General features: G+C 40.2%; 1 protein-coding gene across 2 annotated transcripts in view; it reads right to left on the bottom strand.

Annotated features, from left to right (window-relative positions):
* Nucleotides 1–2,354: 2,354 nt before the first annotated feature.
* scai (suppressor of cancer cell invasion) overlaps nucleotides 2,355–22,788 on the bottom strand; it is a 32,493-nt gene continuing 12,059 nt past the window's right edge. For both annotated transcript variants that reach the window (XM_004575046.3, XM_004575047.3), the window contains 13 exons: nucleotides 22,056–22,154; nucleotides 20,879–20,975; nucleotides 19,793–19,891; nucleotides 19,443–19,595; nucleotides 18,637–18,738; nucleotides 17,629–17,730; nucleotides 16,238–16,316; nucleotides 13,867–13,966; nucleotides 13,520–13,601; nucleotides 10,085–10,157; nucleotides 9,593–9,766; nucleotides 9,271–9,371; nucleotides 2,355–8,709 (listed from right to left, as the gene is read on the bottom strand). In XM_004575046.3, the coding sequence (XP_004575103.1) occupies nucleotides 8,563–8,709; nucleotides 9,271–9,371; nucleotides 9,593–9,766; nucleotides 10,085–10,157; nucleotides 13,520–13,601; nucleotides 13,867–13,966; nucleotides 16,238–16,316; nucleotides 17,629–17,730; nucleotides 18,637–18,738; nucleotides 19,443–19,595; nucleotides 19,793–19,891; nucleotides 20,879–20,975; nucleotides 22,056–22,154 (1,408 nt within the window). In that variant the 3' untranslated portion in view covers nucleotides 2,355–8,562. The remainder of the gene's footprint in view (nucleotides 8,710–9,270; nucleotides 9,372–9,592; nucleotides 9,767–10,084; nucleotides 10,158–13,519; nucleotides 13,602–13,866; nucleotides 13,967–16,237; nucleotides 16,317–17,628; nucleotides 17,731–18,636; nucleotides 18,739–19,442; nucleotides 19,596–19,792; nucleotides 19,892–20,878; nucleotides 20,976–22,055; nucleotides 22,155–22,788) is intronic.

The raw sequence follows: 22,788 nt of genomic DNA, 5'->3' as shown, positions 1-22,788 counted from the left end.
GTAGCTTTAAAGGACCACATATTTACATTTCACTCACCTCAAAATCCTTCTATTTAAAAATTGTTATAATTTATTTATTTTAACTAGAGGCAGCAGGCCCAGACAAGGTGTGTCCTAGGATGCTTAAGGCGTGTGCTGCTGAACTTGGGGAGCCGCTACAACGAGTCTTCAACCTCAGTCTGCGACTGGGGAGAGTGCCCGCCCTATGGAAGACATCCTGCATCGTCCCGGTCCCCAAAAAGAACCGGCCCAATGAGCTGAATGACTTCCGACCGGTGGCACTGACGTCACATCTTATGAAGACTCTAGAGCGGCTCTTCCTCAACCTCCTCCGACCACAGGTACAACATGCCCAGGACCCACTACAGTTTGCATACAAGGCGGGTGTCGGAGTGGAGGATGCCATCCTGTACCTCCTACACAGAGCCCACTCACACCTGGATGGGGGAAAAGGCACGGTCAGGATCCTGTTTCTTGACTTTTCCAGTGCCTTTAATACCATCCGGCCCTGTATGCTTCAGGAAAAACTGAACAGGATGGAGGTGGACCCCTGCCTGGTGGCTTGGATCTCCGACTACCTCACCGACAGACCACAGTACGTCAGGCTGAAGGACATCACGTCTGACACAGTGGTCAGCAGCACAGGAGCACCACAGGGAACTGTGCTGTCCCCTCTTCTCTTCACCCTGTACACCTCTGACTTCTGCTACAACTCTGAATTATGCCATATTCAGAAGTTTGCAGATGACACGGCCATCATGGGGTGTATCTGGGATGATCAGGAAGAGGAGTACAGAAGTCTGGTGAGGAACTTTGTCGCATGGAGTCACACAAACCACCTGCAACTCAACACCTCAAAGACTAAGGAACTGGTTGTGGACTTCGGGAGGTCCAGAGAAGGTCCACTGCCAGTTCAGATAGAGGGGGAGGAGGTGGAGGTGGTCAACAAGTACAAGTACCTCGGGCTGTGGGTGGACAATAAACTGGACTGGTCATGCAACACAGAGCACCTGTATAAAAAAGCCCAAAGCCGACTGTACTTCCTCAGGAGGCTGAGGTCTTTTAACATCTGCAGGAAGCTCCTGAGGATGTTTTACCAGTCGGTGGTTGCTGGAGTACTTTTCTATGCTGTGGTGTGCTGGGGGAGCAGCACAGCAAAGAGGGACTCATCCAGGCTGGAGAAACTGATCAGGAGGGCTAGCTCTGTGGTCGGCATGAAGCTGGACACTCTGGTGACAGTGGCAGAGAAAAGGACACTAAAGAAACTGCTGGACATTATGGACAATGCTGGGCATCCTCTGCACACGGCCATAAACAACCAGAAGAGTCTGTTCAGTGACAGGTTGCTTCTCCCCAAGACAAGAACTAACAGACTTAAAAACTCCTTTGTCCCACACGCCATCAGACTGTTTAACTCCTCTCTGGAGGGGAGAGGGAGGGGAAACAGGAGGACAAAGGAGGGGGGAACAACTAAGCTGTAGTGCCTCTGCACCTCACTGTACAATACCTTGTGCAATACTTTTTGTAAATAGTCAACAGTGCAATAGACTCAATACTTGAAATGTGCAATTCACTTGTATTTTTATTTTTTATTCCTATTTATTCTATTTATCCCCTTTGTATATTTTATTTATATTTGTCTCTGTATTTATATATGTGTGTGTGTGTGTGTGTGTGTGTGTGTGTGTGTGTGTGTGTGTGTGTGTGTGTGTGTGTGTGTATGTATGTATATATATATATATATATATATATATATATATATATATATATATCAGTTCTGTAACTGTAACTTCGGTCGTTGCTGTGCTTTTTTTGGAAGTCGAATTTCCCAGAGGAACCCACCCGAGGGATTAATAAAGTTCTATCTTATCTTATCTTAGAGCTGCAGCTTCTCTCAGTGGCTGGGGGTTAAGTGATCAGGATATGGCCCAAGACTTGTATGTTCCATAACTTTGTAGATGGAAAAATATTCAACTACAGGAATAAGACAAATGAAAAAAAGTGTCTACCACATATGTTTAGATTCTACGTTGTTTGTTTTATGTAGAGATGACTTATTCCTTGAGTTAGATCCTTTTTCTGTGCTTGCATGATTCATACGAATAAATAGCAGCCAGTGCCCCAAGAAAATCTTTGAAAGATATTTGAAATCTTTGAACCTTGAAACACATCTGTTGAGTGTATCAGCTAATGGGCTGCTTTTAGATTTAAGGTGCTACTCAGGCACACTAGCCTTTTTTTCCCCACACTACAACACAGCTAAAGGCTTGCTTTACAAACGGGTAAAGCTGATTGTATCACAGAACTCTTTAAACACAAACAACATACAACAATAAAGAAACATACACACATCATCTCTGTTGTGACACAGGACACTCCTTTAATGAAGCCAAATATTGTTTTCATTATTGGCTCCATCACAGAGGGGAAAAAAAAGCAACATCTGATACAATAACTGATTTTAATCATTGTTAAGATGGGAACATGAGAATACACCAGTCTTTGGCACCTCCTACTCTAAACAAACATGCTGCTTACAGATAAACATCTGTTCTTTTTTTTTTTTTTTTTAAAGAAATATTAAAAATACATTTGACATTTTGACACTGATAATCACAAGCATGTGACACGTGTGGGTATAAAGGACGGGTGCTCCCATCTTTTGGACAATTTTACAAGTAGAAAACAGTAGAAAGGACCCCTGCACATCTGGGGAAGAAATCAGAATTGATCAGTTGGCAGTTATTTGTGACGTGCGTTAGCAGGTTGCTGACGTGGAGTTGGGGCTTTGTGCGTCCATGTCAAAAACAAGTTTATTTCTTGTGCTCTGTTGGATTCTAATACTGCCTAGGCAGATTTCACCCCCATAGCTGGCCTTCAAAAATCACAGCATCTTCTGTGCATTTTCACTTTGATTACTTTGAAATGGACTGAATTGGCATGATTGCAACAAAAATATAAATATATGACCGTGTGAATTCTGGAAAATAAAAGAGTGAAACTTTTCAAAATAAGGCAAATTTATGTCACAAAACGCTGAACATTTGTAGTCCTTGAACACCCAACATGTCAGATAATTATGACAGGAATAGCAACTTGACAGCAGAAGAGGAATAAAAAGTCTTTTGTGGTTTGGACAGAGTTGGATTTCAGGGTTTAGATTTCCATTTTAGTTTACAGTAGTGATATCCTCTGTATAATCCTGCAGATTACACATTCTGATAAATTCATTGCAGTAATGAACAACAACATAACACACAACATATTAAATTTTGTGTCAAATGCAGAAGCAGCGTGTGAAAAAGTAGGCACACTTTAACTGCTTCAAAAGGAATTAAGATGGCAAGCAGCAGCCAGGCACTGCTAATCAAATCCACTTGATTATCTGATCATCAGCAAGTGTGAGCACCTCCATATAAGCTCAGGTTTAGGTAGTTTGCTGCTCCTGAGCATTCAGGTGTGTTAACACAACGCCAAAGAGGAAAGACATCAACAACGATCTTTAATAAGAAAATGTTGCTGCCCATCAACCTGGCAAGTGTTAAATGGCCATTTCCAAACAATCTGTTGTCCACTGTTTGACGGATTATTCACAAGTGGAAAACATTCAAGACATGTGTCAATCTTTCAAACACTGCAACAAACCCAAGAGCTCCATTTCACAACACCAGCACAAACACCTCAGACCAACTGTCAGCACGGTGGTGGAGCGATGATGATTTGGGCACCTTGCGGTCACTGAGTGGAGCATGAACTGCTCTGTATACCAAAATGTTCAAGATTTAAATGTGAAGCCATCTGTCTGACAGTTAAAGCCTGGATGAAATTGGGTCATCAACAGGACATTAACCCTAAACACAGCAGCTAATCTATAACAGAATAACTGAAAAAAGTCAAAGTCCAGACCTCAACCTGACTAAAATGCTGTGATGGGACTTTCTGATTACTTTGAGTTATTGTTGTTAAACGTGGTTCTACGAGTTTCTGAATCATAGGGGGTACTTAGCTTGTAACACACACTGCTTTTACATTTCGACTTGCAGTGTATAATGTGTCATTTGTTTTTGTTCATTGCTAGTAGTATTTAAATCCTCCTAAAAACACCGACCAAAGGATGTAAAGCATGTACTGTGACAGTCTCTCGTTTGCGCAGTGATGTTTCCCACACGAGTCATCTTGGTCATATTATGCCTGTAAAAGTTCCATCCGTCTCACAGAATCCACCTTCTTAGTAATTTGTTTGCACAACTTGCAACATGTTGTTTGCATAATTGTATAATCTGTAAATATTTCATTCTCACAAGCTACCTTATTTAATCAAATTCATACATATCATACAAGATGAGCTTGTTAATATTTTGTTCACAGAAGCTATTTTAGTGATACAATTTTAGTACCTTGTTTACACAACTTGACATTTTATTTAACATAGCTGTTATTTTGCGTGAACTACTGATGGGTTTTTTGTTCTATTGTTTAAAAAAAATTAAAAAAATTAAAAATGTGCAGTGAATTTACCTCGAGAATATTGCACCAAAAAACATTTTAACAATCTAGTCTTCACATAGCCATTAAATCATGTGACTCACGACCCATTTCCATCATACAGAATGTTATAAACATGTTATCGCACCATGCTTCATACGCTGCTGGGTAGAGTAGTATAAAATTGACTGCAACATGAACCCCCCCCCCCAAAAAAAAAAAAAAAAAACAAGTTTCAGGAAACATCTGTGAGAGGCAACTTTAAATAATACACACTGTTTGCATCAATGATCCAAGTGCTGCTACATAACAAATGTTGCATTTGTGGTGATGTTTTGAACATGAACAACAGAAACAGAAGTTCCACAAACGGTTAACAGAAGCTCAAAGTTACGTTCTTCGTTTCTTTTATTTATCAGGTTTCGTCGTTATAATTCCGATGAAGGGGCAGCAGCAGTTTGTGTTTGGGGTTATTTTCCAATAGAAAAATGCTAATTTTGTGTCAGCAGGCCAAAGTGTTGAACCTTTTCAGAGATCTTTTGAGCTCTGAGAACTGAATGTACAGTAAGAAGTTATAACAACACAGAAACAAGACTTTTGGAATAGTACCTGACAAATTGTCAGTATGCAGTGTTTGAGGATTTACTGTGTACCATTGATACAAAGTGTTAGAAAACATCATTGGTATTGCAATCCTCACCAACAGCATTACGTTTGAGCACCACAGAAATCTTTCTCATTCTTTTTCACACATGTAAATGACATGTTATTGCTGCCTACTTAATACAGCCAACTGCTATTAAAAACATGACAAAAGATGAAAAGTTTAAAATCAGTGACCCACGTAACTTTTACTCTTCAAGAGAAAGAAGGTCACCAGTGTGTAGGGCTGGTATGAAGAACAACAACATGAAAGTATTTTTCAATTTCTGGACTAAAGAACAACTAACAAGATCAGAAGAACATTAAATCTCATAAAGTGCAAGCCTACAATATTTTAAATGTCATAACTGTCAATACAGGAAACACATTACGGTAAAAAGAAAAGAAAATGTAGAAACAGCTGACTTCCATAGACAAATGTAACACTGAGAAAACACTCGTCCTCTGCCTCTCTTCACATCCTCGGAAAGCTGGAATGTAACTAGAGAAAAATGGTCAAAGAACAAACTGGCCTCTTTACCATGTTGCTCCTCCTCGCTTTAACTTCATATTTCATTATGGATTACATAGTCTTGCAAAATACTGAACAAACACATCTCTGCGCAACACTATTATACATCATGTGTGCACACTCCAATGGTGGCAATAACAAAAAAATCAACACTAAAAAGTCAAATGTCATTTCAACCAGCTGCTTCTTGCATTGCTGTATCATTCCAACATTTCAACAAGTGCAGTTAAATTTCAGCAGCCATGTGCAGTCACTTTCCCCTGCTGCTGCCAGGAATAAATCGACAGCAGTTCCTGATAAACCTTTGGACCTTTTACATCTGCCCCACTACATTAAAGATATGAGGCATGCATATTAGCCAATGTAATACTGAAAGTTTGAATATAAAGACAATTTTTCTTTTTAGCTAATACCTCTTAGATGTTAGAGGTTTCAATGGAACTGGTTGGTGATGTTATATACTATATATATATATACACACACTTCTATTCACAAATAATCACATAAAAAGACCAAATCAACAATGAATGCATTTCAGTGTGACCAAAAACATCAAACGTTTTCTCTAAAAGACAATTAAATAATCAAACAAAGAAAGCTACCAATAAGTTGGAGGTAAAATTGAGCTAAAATTCCTCCAAGCCTCTGTGAGAGACAGATTGTGAATTGAGAATTAAACATTTAATGGCAAATGGGAGGCGGTTTTCCACTGCAGGAACTCGCAGGCTGGTCTAGTGCAGCATTCTCTTTAGTATTCATTCTGAACTGCTACAGTTTCCAGGATCGCTAACAAACCTACTGCATTAGCAGCCCTTACAACCTACTGGGGACTCACTCACTGGATAAACTCTAAGATTTCAACAACAAAAGCCAAAGTCTATACGTAGCAGTCTAATGCTTTTAAAGCACAAACAAATGTGCAAAATTTGCAACAGACACTAATATAACTGATCGCAGATATGTCAAATTGCTCTTTTTTATACATTTATGTATGCTTTTATGAAGTTTTAGTACTGTGCTATGCAAGTTCTCATATGGATTTGATATTAATGTAGTTTGGACCCCACTAAGATTAGCTTTCCTTTAAGACACAGCTAATAGGGATTCTAATATCCATCTATGGGTCTAGGATTTGAAGGCTGTAGTTTTGGCAGAGATTGCAGGGAAGCTCGACCCTCCAGCGGGTCCTGGGACTGTCATGGTTTTTTCTCCCTGTAGGACGTGCACCTCACCTAGCAGGCATCTAAGTCAAATGCTGGAACAACTTAACGTGGTTCCTTTCGATGTGGAGGAGCAGAAGCCGTACTCTGAGGCTCTTCTGACTGACTCATTCGTTGCACATTGCATTGAAGCTGATGCCCGATCACTTAGGTGAGCCTCTAATGTATTTAATACCAGGTCATTTGTCAATCAACAGTATTCTTCATTCTCATTGGTGGTCATTTAAGTCGCTCACCTGGAAGTTGCGTCGCCAGCATGTTTTTAAACCCATAGTCACTAAATACTGTTCACTTTCTGTGGTTTCTCATCGATATGTTGGTAGGAATCACTTCCAGTGTGAATGCGGTTTATCGCCACGAGACACCACAGTTGGTTCAAAGGAAGCTCTGGGCTATAATCTCTAAAGTCACTCCCTGCAGCCATAAGTTTTGCTTTTAGGATCCTGATAAATTGGCATTCATAGTCAACTTTTGGGGCAGCCCTGAATTCCTGCGGTGCAAAGTTGCCTGGAACCATCTTTGAGCTTAAAGGAGTGAAAGCCACCAGCCAGTATGGTGACAACAATGACTTAAGGACATAGCGAGAGGAGCACGACTGGTATTTCTTGTGCTTTATAAGAAAGCAGCTAAGAATGTTCTGATTAGGTGGCAGGCCACACGTTAATGCTGTCGTCATGAAGATAACAGGTGCCTAGCCATTTCAGTAATAAAAGTAACGATCTGTGTTATCAGAAAGCACAACAATTTGAACCTCTGACAGGTCACCACCTCTCCCACCTCTCACTAGATTGTCTTCACCAATTGACTAACTAAACTGTACAGGCCCATGCAACACATGCACTACTTCCCTTTACTTTCTCATTCCAAGTCATCTGAACATCTACAATTTCTTTTGTGTGGTGGAGCATCCTCTTTGGAGCACACTAACTGACACACGTCTTTGCCTTTTTTAGCATGCAAGTACAGCACAGTGAAATGGGAAATGAAGCACTATCACGTCACACAAGGCTGAAAAAAAAAGTCTCCGAATTAGTTTGTTAATGATATGAAAGCGACTAACTAACAACATGTGGCGAAACAAAACCTCATGCACCTTTAGCGTGCTGCAAGTTGATACACCAAGCGCTGTTTGGCAAACACAAAACTCCAGCACTAATAATATTTTTGGTGAATAATGTGCTCATATAATAACTATTACATTTCCTGATGCATTTTTAGCTCTACCATGCTTGTCTTTTTTACAGGTGGATCAAAAACCACATGAAAGCTGCCAAGAATGTTTCCTTACTTTGTTCCTTTACGTTAATAAATGATGAAAAATCTTTTTACAACAAACTACCAAGGCTGTTATCATCTTGATGATAGTGTGCTGTCATGAAAAAAGTTAGAAGCTGATAAACAAGAACTAGTAAGTTGAACAGTAATGTGGAGCATCTCATTTGTTTTACTCTTATGTTGCTCATATTTACCAGGCAAGCCAATGAGAGTCAAAATGGGGAATTTATGAGAAGAAACTATGTGAACATCTTTCTGTTGCATGACATTAACACTTACATGGAGGACATGAACTTGCATGTTGGGTTTTTTTTTTTTTCATTACCTGTTAAAAAACAAAATGACCATGAGGGCTTTGGCAGTGGAGTCTGTATTTACATATACGCCATACTGCCCTGTGTGAAGATGTTAGTAGGCTTCCAGTGAATCATCCCAAAATAAGCTCTGCACGTCCAGCATGGTCGCCAGCTCCAAAATATGCTTCTGTAGAAGGCTGCTCTCCACTGTGTCCTGTTTGGGGAGCTCTGGATAGGATTCCGGGAAACTCTGAGATTCCTGCAAGCACACAAACATCCAAATTGTGTTTTAGCTACCTGACAAAAATACTTTGGTGGTCACTGAAGGGTTCTCACTCTAAAGTGAGAATCAAAGGTTTAAGCGTTAAGAAGAGCTTCCTTCATTTACGAGAAATTTAAAAAATACATGATTTAAATAGCATTTAAACACAATGAGAAGGTTAAAAAATTATTGTATGCAGGTAAACTATTATAAAATTTTAAAAAAAATAGCATTTTGAAACTCATCTGTTATTCTCATTTATTAATATTATTTATTATTGCCCCCATAATAACATAAGTGTTTTTTATTGAGTTACTCGATGGAATAATTAATATTAAAATATTGATTATTAAAATAATCAATAACTGTAAACCTGTAATAATCTGGGGACTTTAGTGGGTTCATTTACTGAGTATTTGCTGACATGACATGACCTCCTGATGATGCATAAATACGACTTACTGCAAGTGCTTAAGAAACACTGGTTTGTGGAAATGCATGGTGCATTGTTGGCATATAAACTTAAACAATGTGGCTCCTTGAGGAAAGCAGACTTACCCGAAAGAGTTTATGCAGTCTCAGTGCAGCGGAGCAGAACACAAAGCGGATCAACAGCAGCCGCAGGAACTCGTCACCAAAGAACTGCAAAAAGGCTTGATCTGCATTAAACAATGTGTAAATAAGTCGATCAACAGAAGACAAATGCATCACAATTTATTTCAGTGCAGCCTTAAATCCACCATAGATTTAAACTTCTCAAGAAAGAGAGAAGTTTATTTTCATGGAGGGACCTACGAAGCTCACCTGATGGTCACAAATACAGTACACATGGGTCGTCACAGTAACCCTTTCATAGTCCATGCTAATCTCCATAACATACCTATGGTCCGCGATCGTGTTAGCATCTGCCCAATGTCACGGTACACTTTGCGAAGGAATTCTTGAGCTCTTTCCCAAAGACCTCGTTGCACACTGTTTAAGCCACACACGGAGGAGAAAGCCAAGAGCGGACTGTAGAGGAACAGAGTGAAGAGACTCCCACGCTGAGACTGATCTAAACAGGTGAAGCAGAGACATTGTAAACTGAAAGGAAATTCGATGCCTGAAAAGCTTCCACTGAAAGCAGCATCTTTACCAAACATAAAAATACTGGTAGATACCAATGACACCCATGTTAAATGTGGATTAATCAGCTGCTACAAACAGTCCAGAATTTACTTTTGTCTAACTAACATTAGACTAAAAGCCTCTTTCTCTTTCAACCAAAACACTCAGACAGCGGAGCCACAGAGAGGAAGTTAGGCAAACAGACGAAGATGGAGTTCGTTTAGGTCTTCTGGTTAAAGGAGTGTGGTTCTGCAGTGACACCCACCTTGTACACTCTTGGGATATACCGTAGGTGATAGTAGGCACACCAGGGGCTGGCCAAATAGATTTGTAAAATTCTAATAAAACAAAGACAGAAACAAGCATTTTAATTATGGAAATATACTTACAAACAACAGTGGCACGTTTGATATACAGTGGGGCAAAAAAGTATTTAGTCAGCCACCGATTGTGCAAGTTCCCCCACTTAAAATGATGACAGAGGTCAGTAATTTGCACCAGAGGTACACTTCAACTGTGAGAGACAGAATGTGAAAAAAAAAATCCATGAATTCACATGGTAGGATTTGTAAAGAATTTATTCGTAAATTAGGGTGGAAAATAAGTATTTGGTCACCTCAAACAAGGAAAATCTCTGGCTCTCACAGACCTGTAACGTCTTCTGTAAGAAGCTTTTCTGTCCCCCACTCGTTACCTGTATGAATGGCACCTGTTTGAACTCATCATCTGTATAAAAGACACCTGTCCACAGCCTCAAACAGTCAGACTCCAAACTCCGCCATGGCCAAGACCAAAGAGCTTTCGAAGGACACCAGGAAAAGTATTGTAGACCTGCACCAGACTGGGAAGAGTGAATCTACAATGGGCAAGCAGCTTGGTGTGAAAAAATCAACTGTGGGAGCAATCATCAGAAAATGGAAGACATACAAGACCACTGATAATCTCCCTCGATCTGGGGCTCCACGCAAGATCTCATCCCGTGGGGTCAAAATGATCATGAGAACGGTGAGCAAAGATCCCAGAACCACACGGGGGGACCTGGTGAATGACCTGCAGAGAGCTGGGACCAAAGTAACAAAGGTCACCATCAGTAACACACTACAACGGCAGGGAATCAAATCCCGCAGTGCCAGACGTGTTCCGCTGCTGAAGCCAGTGCATGTCCAGGCCCGTCTGAAGTTTGCCAGAGAGCACATGGATGATACAGCAGAGGATTGGGAGAATGTCATGTGGTCAGATGAAACCAAAGTAGAACTTTTTGGTATAAACTCAACTCGTCGTGTTTGGAGGAAGAAGAATACTGAGTTGCATCCCAAGAACACCATACCTACTGTGAAGCATGGGGGTGGAAACATCATGCTATGGGGCTGTTTTTCTGCCAAGGGGACAGGACGACTGATCCGTGTTAAGGACAGAATGAATGGGGCCATGTATCGTGAGATTTTGAGCCAAAACCTCCTTCCATCAGTGAGAACTTTGAAGATGAAACGAGGCTGGGTCTTCCAACATGACAATGATCCAAAACACACCGCCCGGGCAACAAAGGAGTGGCTCCGTAAGAAGCATTTGAAAGTCCTGGAGTGGCCTAGCCAGTCTCCAGACCTCAACCCCATAGAAAATCTGTGGTGGGAGTTGGAAGTCCGTGTTGCTCGGCGACAGCCCCAAAACATCACTGCTCTCGAGAAGATCTGCATGGAGGAATGGGCCAAAATACCAGCTACTGTGTGTGCAAACCTGGTAAAGACCTATAGTAAACGTTTGACCTCTGTTATTGCCAACAAAGGTTATGTTACAAAGTATTGAGTTGTATTTTTGTTATTGACCAAATACTTATTTTCCACCCTGATTTATGAATAAATTCTTTACAAATCCTACCATGTGGATTCATGGATTTTTTTTTCACATTCTGTCTCTCACAGTTGAAGTGTACCTCTGGTGCAAATTACTGACCTCTGTCATCATTTTAGGTGGGGGAACTTGCACAATCGGTGGCTGACTAAATACTTTTTTGCCCCACTGTATCTGCTGTGGACATTAGTGACATTTTTATCTTGAAGATAGATTGAGGGACATCCATACAAAAGCTGAACGTCTGACACAAACTTGTGCTGTGTGATGTGAACAGAGGTGAGCATCTGCTCAATTCATAAATATTTCGACTTTGGCAAAAAATTAGCTTCACATTTGGTCAGGAAACCCATGAGCAGATTCTCTCATACACCTTCATTCTCAGCATCCCTCTCTCCCCTTTAACAGTAATATCCCCTACATTTTAATTCCCTACTCTTACCTCGACCCCCCTCGTCTAAAACTAAGAAACGCTGAAATATTAATTTAAATTTATGTATTTAAATCTACGTAAGATGAGACAAGATGTTCATTACTAAAATGTAACAAATGAATAACTAAAAAACTATTCAAATGTGATTAAAGTGTGGCACATTGAGCTATGCTTTATGAATGATTCACGCACCATGACAACCACTTCAATAACAGTTCAAATCTAAAATAACAAAACAACAAGTTATGCAGCCATTTTTTTTTCCCGCTTATCTGAAGTCGGCTCGTGGAGGGAGGAGCAGAGAAGTCCTGCCTCCACGATCCGCCACCTCCTCCAACTTATCCTGGGAAACATTGAGCCATCTCTCCAAGTGTGTCCCAGGTATACACTGGGGCCTCCTCCTAGTAGGACGTGCCCGTCTGAACACCTTGTCAAGGAGGCGACAGCTTTAGCCGTCACCCTATCGCTAAGAGAGAGGCCATCGACCTTTTGGAGCACCAATTAAAATGTAACAATTAGATTAAACCACTAGTAACTCTGGTACTGACTAGTGACAACAGTGTTGATTAGTCTGCTAGGACACAATATGTGCACATCCCTGGAAACTCATGAATATTCGCCCCTAACATTCTACAAAAGGAATACAATTTATAAAGGTTGATTATTTTCTCTTGTCGTCTTGGTCCAACTGCTCTCACTTTCCCCCCCATCTCTACATAAAAGTCAAGTTTAATCCTACAGCTACATATGGCCTCAACCTGCATCAATAAGGTTGCCCTACATTTTAGATTCTTGCATTAGGAGAATACGCAGTCTATGAGAGAATTCCAGCTGAGGTGTCTTTATATTGCACCACAAAGCAACTTTTTTGCCAAAGAACCGGAGAATTACTGATCTTTTCATATTGGACAACACAAGCTTTTGTCAATTCACCTCTTTCCAAAAGACTGTGGATGTAAACTTCACGTTGCATTTTGTTTGAACACACTAGTAGTGATGCAATGTGGCGGTATCCACACAGATAAAACTATTCTCAACTTTGAGGCGAGTACTTGTTACTAATGGAGTGAAGAAAACTATTAATTGACATAAGATGGGGTGTTTGTTCATGCAATTTATGAAGGAGGCATGAGAAAGACCTAACAAACATTTTCAGTTACAGGTTTCAAGTTGGCCCTGTCATGATAACTTGCACATCCCCTGAATTAGAGGATCTCCCATGCAACCATATGTCCACTAGTGTTCAGCTGCCAACTACAAGGTGATGCGTAGTGAGCGAATTTCTTTTTATGCTGATTGGGCTTAAGTTGTGTTGTGAGGTGAGAAAAGATTCCCTCATCACATTTTTCCCTCCATTTGCCCATCAACAATTCCTCACCATTTAAACGTCTCTGAAATGGAAGGTCTTCACCTACATACCTTGTAGGCCGTGCTGTTTGAAGAATCCACAATGACAAAAAGAGGCTTCCGGGTGAAAGGGAATAAGTCTCCTGGATGAAGGCTGCAATATGCCAAGCAAATGTAACTCAGCAAACCCTCAGTGAGGTTCTGCACTTTTCAAGTAACATAGATAGATTCTTAGTAAGCTCTGTCACACATTATGACTTATGTAAACATATTTAGAGTCAGGCTTTCAGCACGAAAGCCTGAAAGTCATTTACTTATTAGTAAAAGTAATAGGTAAAATCACTTCCTCTGATTTTGGTTTAGATGCTGTCAACTGAATAAACAAAGCAAAGTTAGAAGTATTGCTAGGAAATTCTCACCAATGCATTTCCTTCTGGGCCTGATTCCTCTTCTGCACCGTCTCTCCATTCACCACATCTCGATTTGTATTCGTGAGAACTCCTCCAAAATCATATGGTCCTGTGGGAAAGGGTTAGACGCTTCTTTGGTGTAACTTGAAAAGACTGTATCGGTCATAAATATGCATTGGTAATGCTTGGTAGAAGCCACTGTCCACAACATCTTCAACCACCTGAGGTACAAATTCAACAGCATTCCAAGAGAGGCTAAGTATACTGAGTCTGAACGGACCTTGTTCTGCATTAGGGATGAGACTTGAGAACCGGTTCCCAGTAGTTCAATTTCTTTTAATTGTTAGTGTGCTTGCCTATTGATCCTGCTTAACGGTTTCATTTGCACTTGCTGTAAACAGCTGATTTCAGTTGTATATTGTTAAATGGTAATTATAAGACAATGCATTTCAGGTCATTTTAAAGTGAAATGCAAAAGTAATGTAACGAGTAGTGTAACAAATTACTTTCTCCTGGGAGTAATTAAGTAATGCACAATTTTACTTTTAATTGTAATAAACTTTAAATAATGACTCCCAACCCCAATCATAACAGAGGGGAAATACCTATATGTCTTTGATATACTGCTGAGCAATGGAGGTGACTCTCAAAACTGAGCCAATGGGGACTCAATGAGAATTGATAAGGAACCGAATAGTTAAATGAAGTTGAAAACGGAATCAGCTAAATTCTTATCAATTCCCATCCATATTCTAGATCCCCTTTGATGTGGCGGCAAAGTGATTGGTGCCTGGTGTGGTGGTAATCCATGAAGGGAGCCATCAAGCTGAAAAAGGAGTCCTGTTGGGCTTGATTAGCCTGTAACACATTGGAGGCAGTTGATGTCAGCAGGCCAAGCAGAACAAACTGTGGTGTGGGAGCGGTGAAGCCATGGAAAAAGATTTTTGGATGGACAAACCGTGAGGCGACTCAGGAGGGAACTATAGGGGCATCGTACTCCTCAGCCTTCCTGGGAAGGTCTATGCCAAAGGAAAGGAGAGTTTGTCCGTTAATTGAACCCAAGATTCAGGAGGAACAATGCGAGTTTTGTTCTGTGTCTGGGAACACTGAACCAGGACGTTATCCTCTCGAGGATATTCGAGTGTCTGTGGGAGTTTGCACAGCCAGTCTCCATGTGTTTTTTGGACTTGGAGAAGGCATTTGACTATAACCCTATGGTACCCTATAGGGGGTGCTGTGTGAGTCAGGGTGTTCAGCCCATTGTTATGAGGAATCCAGTCCCTTGGTCTGTATTGCCGGCAATAAGTTTGACTTGTTTCTATTGGGTGCTGGACTCTCTCAGGGCTGCCCTTTGTCACGATTCTGTTCAGACTTTTTATGGGCAGAATATTGAGGTGTGGCCAAGTGGTGAAAGGCTTCCAGCTTGGTGACCTCAGAATTTCAGCTATGCTTTTTGTGCACGATGTGTTCACAATTGAGGAAAGAGGGGAGCAGGAGATCGACAGACAGATTGGAGCCGCAGCTGCAGTGATGCAGACATTATACCGGTACATGATGAAGAGAGAGGTGGACATGAAAGAGAAGCTGCGGATTTACCAGTTAATGAAGCCAAAGCTGAACCATGGACACAAGCAAAAGAACGAGATTGGGAGTAGAATCAGGGGAAATTAGCTTTCTCCAAAAGGTGGCTGGAGTCTCCATAGACGAGGAGTTCAGCCATCTGAGAGAGACTCAGATTAGAGCTGCTACTCCCCGAAAAGAGCCAGTTGAAGTGGCTCGGCTATCTGACAAGGACGCCTCCTGGATGCCTTATGGTTAAAGTGTTCTGCGTATGTCCTACTCGGAGAATGCCCTGGGGTAGAACCAGTAGGACACACTGGAGAGATTATACATCTCGGCGGGTCTAGGAAACCCCGAATAAATTGCAGGTGGTGGCTGGGGAGAAAAGAATCTGGGCTTCTCTGCTCACACTGCTGCCCCTGCGACCCAGCCCCCGATAAGCAGAAGAAAATGGAAGGCAGGACACGAGTGCTGCAAACATGCCTACTATAACAAAAAACTCTTGAAATGGCAGTGTTGCATTTGCTGTTGTCTCTAATTTATTGTTATTAGTTACATCCATGACTTTGCTTGAATGTTTTTTAAAAACTTTACATCAGATAAAACCTGGAAGCCTGTCTCACGAACCAGACATTTTTGACTTTTTCAAGACATTTCATCAGATTTCTTTCACGTATTTTCACTTTTACTTCCTACCACAAACATGTGCTAACAGCTGTAATGACATTACTGATCTCCACTCCGAATCGGTCTATTATCGTATTCAGAAATTCCATGAAATTACAGACAAAAAAAACAAAACAAAAAAAGAAAAACATACCCTCATAATCTGAATGCCCAGTAGGGAAGACTCCAGTAGCTGACAGGTAGATGAGCAGAACACTGTTAGCAGGTAGCTCCTGGAAATAAAAGTGGTAAGATAAAAAAATTAAGTCACAAATTCAAGTATTTCATTTTACTATAACTACTAATCTTAAATAATTTACAGCGCATGATAACCGAAAAACTCCATTCAATTCAGTTGAAATTATATAGCGCCAATTCACAACCACGTCTGTCTGAGTATGATAATACAAGCTTGGCACACCCATTTTTTAGACAGTTTCTCCCATTCTTCTTTGTAGAACCTTTCGAGCTCAGGTTGGACAGGAAGGGTTGGGGCAAAGACATTTTCAGATCTTTTCAGAGACGTTCAATCGGGTTCAGGTCTAGGCTCTGGCTGGGCCGTGACTCCTTTGTTATCGTGACTGTGCGTAGGGTCGCTGTCCTGTTGGAAGATGAGCCTTCACCCCAGACCAGGGTCCAGAGTGCTCTAGAGCACATTACCATCCAAGATATCTATGTACATTGCTACAATTATCTTGCCTTCAAGTCAGACTAGTCTCCCAGTTGCTGGTGCCAAAAACATCCCCGTACCATGATGCTGCCACAACCATGATTCTCTACAGGTATGGTAATGACCAAGTGCTGAACAGTACCTGGTTTCCTCCAGACATGATACTCAGGCCAAAGAGTTCAATCTTTGCTTCATCAGAACAGAAAATATTGTATCTCATGGCCTAAAAGGCACCTGAAGGACTCCAGGTGGGTTGTCATGTGCCTTTTCTGAGGAAAGGCTTCCATCCAGCCACGTTACCACACAGGCCTTAATAGTTGAGTGCTGCAGAAATGATTGTGCTTCTGCAAGGTTATTCTCTCTCCACAGAGCAATGTTGGAGCTCTGTCAGAGTGAGCATAGGGTTCTTGGTCACCTCCTCAACTAAGGTTCTTCTACCCCGAATGCCAGGAAGCCACAATTAGGAAGAGTTCAGGTGGTTCCAAACTTTTTCTATTTGTGAGTGATAGAGGCCACTTTGCTCATTGGGACGTTCAATGCTGCAGATATTTTTCTGCACACTTTCTCAGATCTGTACCTCGATACCATCCTAACTCAGAGGTCTACAAATGATTCCTCACACTCCATGGATTTGTTTGGGCTCTGACATCAATCATGCCCAATCCAATCCCACCGATTTACCTGATTTACTGACTTGAGTGGATATATATATGTTCCCTTTATGAGCTTAACTTGAAAACAATGCCCAGATAGCAGTGGAAAGAAGTGAGGATATAAATATTAACAATGCAAATAATGTAAATATATAATACATCTTGGAGATAAAAATCTCAACTTATTGAATATTTATTGAGGAAACCTGCGATCATACTGACCTTAAAAGAGGCAGACAAGAAAGTAAAAAGCTGGCTGAAGGTTGGCTTATACAGCAAATACTTGTGAGGGTTTTCTCTCTTCGCTGGCTTTTCGTTGGGTTCCTGTGGAGAAACATCACACAAAACATTGCATGTGTAAAGAAAAGATTGTTAAAACCTTATGTAAATGCAAGTGAAATCAAAAGGCTTCTAGGCCCGGGGCTGAGGCACACTGCTGTGTGTACAGGTGTATTATGTGGTTTTATGATCCCTATACATTATAAATGTATAAGCCATTTGTGCATTTATACATGTGGTACAGTAATAGTATCTTCATTAACAGACAAGCAGATTGGGATTGGACAGTAAATGTGTTCTTGTGCAAATCTATACAGTTTATACAGAGGAACAGTTTGTGCTGTGGATAAATCCTATCAGAGACTCACGCGATGGACATGCGTCAACCAGCATGCAGCCTGTTTCAGTTGCTCCTGTATTTTTAATCCATACTTTAAACTTTTTCCTTACTGTCTTTGTCTTTTACTTATTATTGTAGCATGTTAGTTTGTTTTCAATAGTTTTCTCTCAAACATGTGGGTTGAGAAAGTTTTTCTTCTCCTTGTTGCCGCAGAACTATTACTTTCATTGAGGAATGGGATTGCGGCATGGCAGTTACACACCACACGCTCTGTGGCTGAAATGGATGCAGAGGTGGGGGACAGAAGAGCACGAGGGAGACCGTAATACAGTGGAGGCTTCAAGCAATGAAGAGCTTTAAGCTGAGTCTCCCATGTAGTATAATGGGGAATGTTAGGTCGCTAGCAAACAAGCTGCATGAGCCAACAGCACTTGCCTGGAGTCAGAGAAGCCTGATGTGCTTCACTGAGTCATGGATTAACCAGGATATTCCAGATGACAATGCATCTGTGGAAGGCTTCCATACTGTTTGGGCCAACATGGACAAGTGGTAAAGCAGGAAGGAGGGGGGCTTGCCCATTATTACCACTACACGATGTGCCTGACACTCACCATCGTTCCTTGCTTGGAGGTCTGTGTGGCCAGGTTTACTGGTTCCCTCTCCAAAGCTTGAAGCATGCGGAACATATCTATGGTTAACTCACTGAACTTCACCTAAAATAAATGACAAACAATATTAATATATCAAGTTACTGTTTCAGCCTTCATTGTGGTTTGAAAAATTATTCAAAGTCACACACAAACACAATTGTTTGCCATACACAGAAAAATGAGAGCCCTCAAAGATAAATCAGTGCTGCAGTTATAATGAAAATGAAACAAAAACAACTACTGGTTATATTGTAATCTTCTCCTACAAAGTTTGACAAATATTTTAGTTTTTTGGGTCATAACAGCCAGGAGTGAGCAGTGCAAATACTATCAGCACTTCAGAAACTGAATGTTAGTGTAAACTGCACAGAAAGCAGAAAAAGATCAGATCAGAGGCCCAGAGAGAGGACGTATATGAAATAATAAAATAATCCATCCATCCATATTACTTGAGAGTCAATGTCTCAAGTTTTCTCTGAAAAGAGTTGCAGCAATTGTGGAAATAGAAATATATTGCTTTTCTAGTCTTAGTACCCAGTTAAGGCACTTTAGATTACAAATAACATTTAACTAGAACATGCATGCAGTATCCAAAGGAAACCACAAAGGTACATTGAGGAACATGCAACTTCTACATCGAAAGACCCCAGCCAGGTTTCAAGCCTTCTTGCTGTGAGGCAACAGTGCCGATCATTGCACCACCATGCTGCTCATGCTGATGTGTGTTAAGTTTGAGAAACCATGAATCAGATTTAGTGGGTTAGAACCTGGTTGTTACTGTTGCCGATGATTAGTGCGTCAGCAAGGATGAGCTGCCCAACCACCATGCCTTGTTCCAGTGGAGGCACACTTCCCTCCTGCAGCCGATTGCTGATGGTGACGACAGAATTGTTGTCGTTCAGAACTACCACAGGATCTGCCTGTTACAGACAAACAATTGAAGAAGAGCAGTTGAAGAAATAGTGCGGATCCAGTATATCACCCAGCAGGCAAGAGGAAGAACAGAGACTTCTCTGTTTACCTGTATGTGCACAAACATGACAATTATAATATAATGAATAAATTACTAACATAATGAAATAACATCAAACAGTATTAGGCTTGGATGGTTATTTACCTCTATAAAAGCTGCCACTTCCTGCAGAACCAGGTTCCACTCCAACTGGTCCTCTGTGTTGAAACGCTGTGTGTAGTCTTCAATTTCCTCAGATAACTCCTGCAGATGGCAGATAGGCAGGAAGAGCAATAAGAGGTGTCATGAAAAAAAACGAACAGTTTTGAATTTTTACACAATCATAAAAGTAAATCGTGAACAAAATTCATGAAGTAGACTACCTCATTCACATTTACAGGGAGAAAAAACCCAAAATATTAGCACAGTTCAATACAATATCTGCAGCTCCTTAGATCTAGAAAATATTCTAACGTTAAAAAAAAAAGAGAGAACCTAAAAGAGAGATTTGCAAAACCTGTTAATGGTACCTCAACATGTACAAAGTGTTGATCTTTGACAACACGAGCAACATACCCAATAATGATAACATACTTTCTATTACAAATTAAGAAAATACACTTCTCAGCAAAAACAATAAAACCACTGACAGGTGAATGGATTTACATTGATTGCTGTGTTTTGACTTGTTTAATTGAGAAAGATAAGGCTTAACATAAGAAAACTTGGCTTATGGTATTCATGTAGATACTACTCCGACTTGCACAACCTACCTAAACATTTTGAAGACCATGCACAACCCTCTTGATGCGAGTGGCCTCATTACTAACTACTAAGCTATTAGTCCAAAACCAAGACACTTACCTTTTCCTCCTCACCCAATTCAGCTTAATATTAAGGGGGATTTTTTTTAAGCATTATAATACAGCATCTTCAACTTTGAAGGTATTGAGTGGACTGTAGACAGGTACTACACTTGGCAAATTATAGTTTCGACTATTACAAAATGGTTTTCCCTTATAGGTACACTTTGACTGTTTCTTCCTTTATTTAGCTGTTTTTGGCCCCTTTTTTTAACTCTATAACATGCCTTTCGTTCTAGTATTAGTAGTCGATATACACATTAATACAAAGTTATCACTTTGTAATTATAGTCATGTGAATGTACCTCATTATTAAAACTGTTACCTAATGACTGAAACCCTGCATACCAAGCTGTAATATAAAGTACTAACAATATGGCTTCCATACCTTCACCAAAACTTTGACAAGGTCCATCTTGTTTAAAAGTAAACAGACGACTATGTAGCGAGCATAATAACGAAGCTTCTTCACTACTAATTCAGGCCTGATGAAAGACAAGAAAAGACAATATGAGCGGGCAAACACAAACAAATCAACATAAAGCACTATCACAGTTGAAGCAGTGTTTATTAAATTGACTGGAGCCACCAAATGGTTCACCCTGTGTTTCTTAAGACTCCAATAAACATTTTTGTCTTTTCAACAAATATTTGATGTAAATATCTACACTCTGGGAGCGTGAAAAGAGAAATTTTGCTCATTTTTGGGAAAAAAAGACATCAGATCGTGCACACTCACATAAAAAGGCGAGTTTCACACATAATATGACTCTTACACACTTAAATGATCCCCAAGAGTGCAGTCCAGTCCGCTCAGACACATTATCAAATAATGATTAAATGGAGATAAAAATCTATAAAGAATGTTATACACTTAAAAATGTAACAGTACAAGAACAAATAGCACAAGAGCTTAATGCTGCAGAAATTCATTAATCTTGGGATTTAGCATAACGAGCAAAAAATTAGACATTTTAATTCCAGTTAATTATTTCAACGCTGAGGGAAATCTTGGTGCTGCTGTTTATATCAAATGTGATAGCTGCACGTTAGAGCTCTGAAAGCTTAAACTGGATCATTTTAAACATTCTAGGTTACTAGTAGCTGCAGTTCCAACTGTGTAAAAGAGACTTGGCAGCAGATTATAATAAATTATAACATTTATATATTTACAGCTGGGCAACAACTTGCACATTTGAGACATGTTTGCCCAGCGGGGAACCTAAATTGCGCTTAAAACATGGTGCAAATAAAAAAAATCAGTGAAATGTGGAGGTTCCAGACGACTAAACTGAAACATAACCTACTCCTAGTAGGTTATGCCTGGAGCATAAGTCACCATGGTGACCCAGCCAGGTAATAAGAAAGCCACTTTCACACATAGTTGACAAAGTAGTACACCCCTCTGAATCAGCAATCATACTAACTTCATTGGGAGTTTTTTCGTAGTATGATCTCATTTCTTAATAAGGTAAATTTAAACAGGCTTATTATACATAACGTTTAAAGACATCTTACAAAAACTGCAACTTACACTACTTTAACAAAAAATATCTGGAGCTTACCTGTCCTCTTTGTTGACCTGAAAGTAGTAGGAGCGCTGACGAATGGCTGAGTAGAATGAAAAGGCCTCATTCAGGTAACTTGTTTCTGAGGTACGAAGGCTGTCAACAAAGAGGAATACATATTTCAAATTTGCATCTTTTTAAACAAATCTGCAAGTGGTGATTGATAAATTGAACGAATGCAGCAGCATTCATTTGCTTTTCTGTGTTTAGTTTTGACACCAGGGACAATGAGCTGAGCTGTTTGCGGCTACCTGAGAGCTCTCAAAGTTTCATAACATACCAGATCTAACATGTATTCACTGTTTTACTTCAATGATAAAACAAACAAACAAACAAAAAAACATAAAGATGTGAAAACTGGACTAATGTGATCTCTTTTCTATCGTCTTACAGTAGAGCTGTCTAGAGATTCTTTGCTCTAAACCTTTTCTAGTTGGAATTTCCACAAACCACTGATTTCTGTTTTTCCCCTAATTTTTTATTTGGATTACATTCTCTAAAGCACTTCCTGAGTTCTGTGTTTGAACAGCTCTACATAAATAAACATTGCTTGCTTGCAGTTAAGTAATGCAATATTTAAAGTTATAATGACTAGAATACTCAAAGTAGTAACAAGAAGTGGATAAATATGGGCACTTCCATTGTGGTGACAGACTAGCTTTTTCAGATGTAGTTGCCACTGAATTAAATTATCATTATTATTTTTTTAAGGAGTGCATTTAAGGAGTTT

The sequence above is a fragment of the Maylandia zebra genome, linkage group LG7 (assembly GCF_041146795.1).
Source record: "Maylandia zebra isolate NMK-2024a linkage group LG7, Mzebra_GT3a, whole genome shotgun sequence".
In the NCBI taxonomy this organism is placed as follows: domain Eukaryota; kingdom Metazoa; phylum Chordata; class Actinopteri; order Cichliformes; family Cichlidae; genus Maylandia; species Maylandia zebra.
The sequence above is the reverse complement of the archived record's forward strand: the minus strand, read 5'-3'. Positions and strand labels throughout refer to the sequence as shown.